The sequence below is a fragment of the Mandrillus leucophaeus genome, unplaced genomic scaffold, assembly GCF_000951045.1.
Source record: "Mandrillus leucophaeus isolate KB7577 unplaced genomic scaffold, Mleu.le_1.0 Scaffold414, whole genome shotgun sequence".
NCBI classification, from domain to species: domain Eukaryota; kingdom Metazoa; phylum Chordata; class Mammalia; order Primates; family Cercopithecidae; genus Mandrillus; species Mandrillus leucophaeus.
This window is the reverse complement of record NW_012104410.1, coordinates 993,259-1,002,011: the sequence shown is the minus strand read 5'-3', so window position 1 is coordinate 1,002,011 and position 8,753 is coordinate 993,259. Positions and strand designations below refer to the sequence as shown.

The 8,753-nt window shown below is 43.7% G+C and overlaps 1 protein-coding gene across 1 annotated transcript in view; it reads left to right on the top strand.

Moving 5' to 3' along the window:
- CBX5 (chromobox homolog 5) overlaps positions 1-8,753 on the top strand; it is a 56,813-nt gene that overhangs the window by 19,217 nt on the left and 28,843 nt on the right. Inside the window, exon 2 of the mRNA XM_011992642.1 lies at positions 5,907-6,086. Coding sequence (XP_011848032.1) covers positions 5,949-6,086 — 138 coding nt within the window. The 5' untranslated portion in view covers positions 5,907-5,948. The remainder of the gene's footprint in view (positions 1-5,906; positions 6,087-8,753) is intronic.

Genomic DNA, 8,753 nt, shown 5'->3' with positions numbered 1-8,753 from the left:
TTCTCCTGCCTCAGCCTCCCGAGTAGCTGGGATTACAGGCGCCTGCCACCATGCCTGGCTAATTTTTGTATTTTTAGTAGAGACAGGGTTTCACCATGTTGGCCAGGTTGGTCTGGAACTCCTGACCTCAGGAGATCTGCCTGCCTCAGCCTCCCAAAGTGCTGGGATTACAGGCGTGAGCCACCACACCCAGCCTCTTTTCTCATCTCTATGGGCCTTAGGTGCTGTAATCTATCTATAGTTACTGGGTAGCTTTACCAGATAGTTCCTATCTATATTTAAGAGAGAAGGCTGAGAGCAATTATTCCTGAAAGACTCTAGAAATTTGAGAAGCTGCTCACCCTTTCCCTCGGAGATTTCCACAAGGATAAGGTTGTGTTCAGAGGCTCACCTTCTTTTCGTCTGTCATCGTATTGGGATTCTACCTTAATCACTCCATCATCCTGCCAACCATGTCTCATTTCTCATGCTGGAAAGCGCCCTCCCCCTAAGCTCAGTGTGAACCACCAGTCTTGATGCTCTATCTGGTCCAGGCTCTAGCCCTTAAATTGTTTGACTGGCTTTGTGTTTCATTTGACCCTAATACTCTGGGTCGCACTGTCTAAAAGAGAATTATGTCTCCTCCGATGTCTGAGTGCATTTCTCATTTCTTACTGCTGCTCCTGAGCAGATCTGTAACTTCAAGGTTAAGATACGACACATTCCATCAGAAGTATGTCGTCATCCTTGCCAGCTTCTGATCTGTGACTGTCCAGGAGATTTACAAGACAATTGCATGCCATCCTTTAAAGAATATTATGGTTGGACTCTGACTCCTGGCATCAGGCCTAATTTGATTTGTCAGTGGTTACAAAACCCATTTCCCAAAAAGAAAAGGACCTCAGCCCATGTGCCCTTTAGGCAGTTCTTAAGAGTGGAAAGGAGGGAATTGAACTCAATCTTTTACTTCCTGATGTTTTGTGGGGAGGGGTGGACACCAGAATATTTTTGTCTCTTTCCTCTTTAAATTCACTTTTCCTTCTCTGAAAGATTTCACCAAAATGTTAGTATTGCTGTCATTCTTTCCTGTTCCTTATTCCTTCACAGAGTTACTATTAGTCTTTTCATTCTGCCATCTTTAAAGTTTGTCTGAGTTTTAAGGAATAAGTATTTTGCCCTTGAGAGAGAACATACCTACCCTGTTCTCTGAAGGTGTATTCGTTTTCCAGTGCCTAGTTAACAAAGACACTGTTCCTCATTTTCTTGCTATCTACTAATGTGTTGAGCTGCAGGAGTTACTGCATGTGATTTGGTTTACTAGCTTAGGAATTTGGAAGGTCACATATTTTCTTCTGCTGTTGTATTCAGCCCTGACATATTTTTACAGAAGGTTCTCTTTGGGGGACTTAATAGATCTTTGGTTTCAACATAAACTCACTTTTTCCCTAGGAGGTAGGTAGGGCGGGTAGTACAGATTTATTTAGCCTGTTTAAATGATGCCGGGGTCAGATGGAAAATTGATTTACTCAAGATCACACATGGCAAGTTAATCAGAGTCAAGATCCTGTTTAAATGTTTGGTATTGTTTTCATATCCCTTAATTATGAAAAGTTTAAAACAAAAGGTAAGAAGAGTTGAAAAATGCAGTTTTTATTTTTTTGAGACGGAGTCTGGCTCTGTCGCCCAGCCTGGAGTGCAGTGGCCGGATCTCAGCTCACTGCAAGCTCCGCCTCCCGGGTTTACACCATTCTCCTGCCTCAGCCTCCCGAGTAGCTGGGACTACAGGCGCCCGCCACCTCGCCCGGCTAGTTTTTTGTGTTTTTTTTTTTTTTTTTAGTAGAGACAGGGTTTCACCATGTTAGCCAGGCTGATCTCGATCTCCTGACCTTGTGATCCGCCTGTCTCGGCCTCCCAAAGTGCTGGGATTACAGGCTTGAGCCACCGCGCCCGGCCGAAAAATGCAGTTTTTAATCGGAGGTTTGCTGATGATCCATTCCAATTTGAGGAAATCTTTTGTAATTAAAAAATTTCTGGACGGGCGCGGTGGCTCATGCCTGTAATCCCAGCACTTTGGGAGGCCGAGGCGGGTGGATCACGAGATCAGGAAATCGAGACCATCCTGGCCAACGTGATGAAACCCCATCTCTACTAAAAAATAACAAAAATTAGCTGGGCGTGGTGGCACATGCCTGTAATCCCAGCTACTTGGGAGGCTGAGGCAGGAGAATCCCTTGAACCAGGGAGCTGGAGGTTGCAGTGAGCCGAGATTGCGCCACAGCACTCTAGCCTGGTGACAGAGCGAGACTCCGTCTCAAAAAAAAAAAAAAGAAAAAAAAATTTCTCCTTTGGTCTTACACCCTATGGTTTCTTCTGTTTGACAGCCAAAATAGTCACCATTGTATGCTTCTTCTCAACTGCATTCTTTCTTATTTATTTATTTGTTTTTTTGAGACAGAGTTTCACTCTTGTTGCCCAGGCTGGAGTGCAGTTGTGCAATCTCGGCTCACTGCAACCTCTGCCTCCCAGGTTCAAGCGCTTCTCCTGCCTTAGCCTCCCAAGTGGCTGTGATTACAGGCATGTGCTACTATGCCTGGCCAATTTTTGTATTTTTAGTAGAGATGGGGTTTCACCATGTTGGTCAGGCTGGTCTCGAACTCCTGACCTCCCGTAATCCATCCGCTTCGGCTTCCCAAAGTGCTGGGATTACAGGTGTGGGCCACCGTGCTTGGTTCAACTGAGTTCTTTGCTTTTGATTGTCCCTTTTTCTTACTCTCCTATGGCAGCCACTTCTGGCTTTAAAGTTCCCATATCTATAAAGCAGAGTAGTTTTGAAGCTCTCAAAAATGTTCTTTAGAGCCAGAAGAATGGAAAACTTATAGTATTTCAAGTCTCTGTATGTCTTTTTTATTTATCCCAGTACTCCTTTTCTCAAGAATTGGGACATATTGATACAGAGAGTTGTACATTAATAATGTATCAGGTGATGAATAATTATTTAAAAATCTGTTTCATAACATTATAGAACAACCTAGAAGTGGTTTTAATTTATCAACCATTAGGTTGTGGCAGAACCGCTCTCCTTTTTTTTTTTTTTTTTAAACTTCTTAGGAATTTTTTTCCACCTAAATTTTATTTTATTTTTTTGAGACAGTCTCACTCTTGTCGCCCAGGCTGGAGTGCAGTGGCACGATCTTGGCTCACTGCAACCTCCGCCTCCCGGGTTCAAGCGATTCTCCTCCCTCAGCCCCCTGAGTAACTGGGACTATATGCGCCTGCCACCGCGCCTGGTTAATTTTTTTGTATTTTTAGTAGAGACGGGGTTTCACCATGTTGGTCGGGCTAGTCTCGAACACCTGACCTCAAATGATTGCCCTGCCCCGTCCTCCCAAAGTTGTGGGATTGCAGGCATGAGCCGCTGCGCCCGGCGCTCCACCTGTAATTTTAGTTAAAAGATTTTTTTTTTGGGGTTGTTTTGGTAGTGCTTCGTGTCTTTGGATTTTATCTCTAGTAATCACCCCAAAGAAGGAAAGTTATATAGTGTCTTTAAAATACTTCCCTTCCCCTGTTTCCTGTTATTTTTCCCCTCAAGCAATTTTAATTAACTGTTCTGTGACAGATGGTAAAATGGGGTTGCCCGAAGTGCTCTGGTGGGCTGTATTAAGTGATGGGTGGTTTGTACTGATCGTATTGTAGAAGGATCGAGCCTTTCCCCTCCCCCCTTCAGTTGAGCTGTAATCTTGTTAGATGATCTTAAAATGCTATTGATTAATTTACAGTGCTGTTAGAGGAATAAGCATAAATACTGGATTTAAAACCTAAGAAGTAATTCCCTTGAGCTCTGAATGCCTTAGCCTTGAGGCCAAGAGAGGTACCTTCCAACTTCTCCACCCAGTCTTCACTGAAAAGGAAAGTTAAGCCTTTTAACTTTTCCATTTGCTTCTCCCCCTTAGTGTAGTACTGCTGCCAGTTGCTATGGCAACGGACTGGGACAGCTGCGCAGTGGCGCCCAGGCAGCTGGGTGGGGGCGGGGGAGCTGCCAGCCCGCCAAGACCCAGACCTGGGAGGGGAGGCCCCTCCTGTTAGCCCAGAGGGAAAGAAAGAACTGGGGCGATCCGGTAGGTAAAGGAGGGAACCCCCATTCATTTTCTGCCTTTGGGGCTCCTCTTCTGCATGAAGGTATAAAGGGAGATTTTCCTTTTCTCTCCCCCAAAATGAAGAACACATGTAAATCCTTGTTTTTCCTGGTGAGGCAGGGGAGGCCATAGCCACAATGCTTAACTGCATGCATCTAACATGGGGCTGGTTTTAACCCCAGCGCTCTGACCTAAACTGCTCAGCTCCCGGAAATTCCAAGGTGAGTGGGGGTGGGGGTGGGGTACTCTCCCTGGAATATGACATTTCCTGTCTCTGGTGAGGTTGGAGGCTGTTTCATTTTAAATAAACCACATAAGATATTTTCTTGAAGCTTAGGACTCTTCTAAATTCATGGAAAAATTATTTTAACCCCCCCCCGCACCTACATTTTCCTACTACTTCTTCCAAATAGAGTATTTTAATAAAAACTTAGTCGTATAGGGCAGTAATGGGTATAGGCAGTGTTTTAGGTGGGGAGACCTATTGCTAGTAAGTTCTGGAGATATGGTTTCCAACTATATATTCTTGTAATAATTTTTAAAGTTTTGCTAATTTGAAGTGAATTGATAATTGCCACTTTTTATGTGACTTGAACATCATTGTGAGATTAGTAGTGGGCCCTCCCTGACCCAGTGGTTTTCTGGTCAGGGTGGAAATATTTAGAGGGTGCTGATAAACATCTTTAAAGATTACAGGAAAACAATAATGGAGTTCAGCTAAGAAAACAATTTCTGCTACTCTGTAATCCAGACTGTAGGCGCCATTTAGCATGGTTAAGGAAGAATTCTTAAAAATGATTGTGGAAGAGCGACATGGGAATTTTAAAAACTAGATTCTCTGTTGAGTACCCCCTGGTGTGCATATTTCTGAGCTTAACTCAATTTCCATTTGTGTTTCCTTGCTTCAGCTTTCCTTGGGCCTATGAATGGTTCCTCTGTATTTTGAGGAGGCTTCATGTTGATGCTGAGTCTGGGGCCAGACTTCTTTTTCCTCCTCCTCTTCCTTTGGCCCTGAGTCAACTTCAGTTAAGAGGAGAGGTACCTTCTTAACTATTTGGATTAGTTACATCTTGGGAATTACTCAACAATCTAGTGACTAATTTTGAATTTTAGGACTGAAATTTTTTTTCTCCTTTCTGCCTCCCTCCCATCCCCAAATTAGCTTTCTAAAAAGGAAGCTTAGTGTGTTTGAGATGTCAGCCTTGCTTTTGTGAGCTGATGGATGCTCTGAAGGGACAAGCTCAATTTGTTTAAGGGAAATGTACCAAGTCACTGAAAATGTGGTGAAAGATGCCTGAGCAAGCCTTTTTTTTGTGCTGGTGAGAGACTGGGCAAGATGCTCAGAGCACAGAAAACTCATATTTTAGTGGCTTTTCTTTTTTCATTTTTATAAAGACCCTTATTCACTTTGGAGAAAAAGGTTTTAATTTTATCTTGGTTCATTTAACTGAAGATTTTGCACATTTCTGTTTGAGTTCCTGGCTTGTAAATAGTTATAAACATAGCCAGGAATAACATACCACACTACTTGTCTTTTGGAATCTGAAAGAAGAGTTAGACAATTGCGCCTTCTAATAATTTTGGTCTCTTTAGCCGAAGAGAAGGTTGTGGTTGAGGAAGTGAAGACTGATTCATTTTTAAATTAAATTCTTAGGACTCATCTGTAGAATGATTTGAGACTCAAGAGCAGGGCACATGGCAACTTGGTGTTATCCCCTTTTCGTCCCATCAAGAAGAGACAAAGTTTTTAACTCTTCACATGGATTCTAACTATTTTGTCCTTTGCCTTTATAGGGACCCGGTGGCCTTAGTCTTTCAGGTGGAACGGTGTGCGACATGGGAAAGAAAACCAAGCGGACAGCTGACAGTTCTTCTTCAGAGGATGAGGAGGAGTACGTTGTGGAGAAGGTGCTAGACAGGCGTGTAGTTAAGGGACAAGTGGAATATCTACTGAAGTGGAAAGGCTTTTCTGAGTAAGTTCCTTTTTTTCCCCAGGCTTTGGTACTCTGTAGAGATAGACATCTTTGGTTTATTTCCTTAGGAATCATGAGCATCTTTGTGTTTTTCTTCCCCCTCCCGCACTCTTCCTAAGAGTTAGAAGACACAGCAGTAAACAAAACAAAATCTCCCTGCTTGTGGAGCTTATGTGCTAATGATACTGCTTTTGAAAGGCAGTATAATGAATTGGTTAGGAGCACAGACTCGGGAGTCAGATTGCCTGGATCTAGATTCTAACTCCACCACTTATGATACAAACTGGATAGCCTTGGCTAATTTCCTTAATCATTTTATCTCCTTAGTGGAATAAGGATAAACAGTAGTGCTTATAAGGCCAGGCGCGGTGGCTTGTACTCTAATCTCAGCACTTTGGGAGGCTGAGGCGGGCGGATCACCTGAGGTCAGGAGTTTGAGACCCGCCTGGCCAACATGGCGAAACCCCATCTACTAAAAATAAAAAAATTAGCTAGGTGTGGTGGCGGGCAGCTGTAATCCCAGCTACTGGGGAGGCTGAGGTAGGAGAATCACTTGAACTCAGGAGGCAGAGGTTGCAGTGAGCCAGGATTGTGCCACTGCACTCCAGCCTGGGTGACTGTGTTTTTAGTAGAGGCAGGGTTTTGCCATGTTGCTCAGGCTGGTCTGGAACTTCCAGGCTCAAGTGAGCCATCTGCCTTGGCCTCCCAAAGTGCTGGGATTACAGGTGTGAGCCACCGTGCCCGGCTGTGAAATTAATTTTAATAATATTTTATTTAACCTAGTATATGAAAAATACTATTTCAGCGTTAAAATCAGTACAAAAGTTATTAACGAAATTTTGTGTGTGTGTGTGCTAAGACTTGAAAATCTGGGATATATTTTACACTTTATAGTGCATCTCCATTCAAACTAGCTGCATTTCAAATAGGCAGATGTGGCTAGTGGTTACCATATTGGATGGCACAGCTCTGTAGTATAGGACCTAAATACACTGAAAGATACAGTGGTTTACCAATACTTTTGGATAAAGGCTATGTGTCAAGAACCTTTGAAACATACGGGAGGTTATTTCATTACATGATCAAGGTTTCTCATCTGGAGAATTATTGGCATGTAAGTGGGATCATTCACGCATTTTGCAGGATGCTTAGCATCTCTAGCACCCAGAGTGCAAGTATGGGGTAGCACAACAATCAGAAGATGCCCTCTTTCTAGAGAGGAGTGGTATCATGGCTTCCACTAGTGATGAGAACTGTTGAGTTTGAGAGACCTCTAGAGCACTAACAGATAGGAACTAAAGTAACACCTGAAGATTTTGAAGATGTTTATTGGGCCCATTGAATCACCACTGGAAATATTTGGGGTATTTGAAAGATACTTGAAACTCTTTCTCTGTCATTGAGCTACTGGTGCCGTACCATAGATGAAAGGGGGAAAGATAAGGTTTGGGGTAGACAAATTAAACATTGGTCCTTACTTTTTCAGAAATGCCCTGGATTTCATAAAAGACTGCAACAAATCAGCATTATCTATAACTGAACGCCTACTTTGTGCTAGACAGTGATCAGATTCTACCTCTCGTGCTTTTTTTGATTCTCATAAAAGCATTTAGAGTCCAGGCGTGGTGGTGTGTGCCTGTAGTCCCAGCTACTAGGGAGGCTGAAGTGGGAGGATTGCTTGAGTCCAGGAGTTCTGGGCTATAGTGCACTAAACGGATCAGGTGTCTGCATTAAGTTTGGCATCAATATAGTGACCTCCCAGGAGTGAGGGACCACCAGGTTGCCTAAGGAGGAGTGAACCAGAGCAGGTCAGAACTCCTGTTCTGAGCATTAGTGAGATCAGGCCTATGAATAGCCACTGCACTCCTGTCTGGTTAACATAGCAAGACCCTGCCTCTTCAAAAACTTTAATTTTTTTAAATTTAAATTTTTACATATTTTTATCTTTAAAATAGAGACAGGGTCTCACTGTGTTACCCAGGCTGGTCTCGCACTCTTGGGTTCAACCAATCTGCCTGCCTTGGCCTCTCGAAGTGCTGGGATTATAGGTGTGAATCACTGTCCCTGGCCAACCCAGGCTCTTTTTAAATCATACTATGTTGTCTTTTGGGTGGAAACCAAAGTAGAAGCAGCAGTGCCAAAGTGTTAGGAAAAGGGATAATCCCCTTATAGGACTGGCTTTCCTAGCTTTCAACAGACTCCTCCCAACCCCCAAGTCTATTCAGCTTGTGTAATAGTGTTGGTACACCTTTCAATATTGGTATGTTAATTTCCTCTGGAATGGTAAACTATGTGGTATGTGGGTTTTGGGGAAAGTTACTGTGTGAGGAATTTTTTTTCTTGACCTTTTTTTTTTTTTTTTTGAGACGGAGTCTCGCTCTGTCGCCCAGGCTAGAGTGCAGTGGCGCGATCTCAGCTCACTGCAAGCTCCGCCGCCTCCCAGGTTCACACCATTCTCCTGCCTCAGCCTCCCTAGAAGCTGGGACTATAGGCGCCCGCCACCAGGCCCGGTTAATTTTTTTTTTGTTTTGTTTTGTTTTTTTTTTTGAGACGGAGTCTCGCTGTGTAGCCCAGGCTGGAGTGCAGTGGCGCGATCTCGGCTCACTACAAGCTCCGCCTCCCGGGTTCACGCCATTCTCCCGCCTCAGCCTCCGAGTAGCTGGGACTA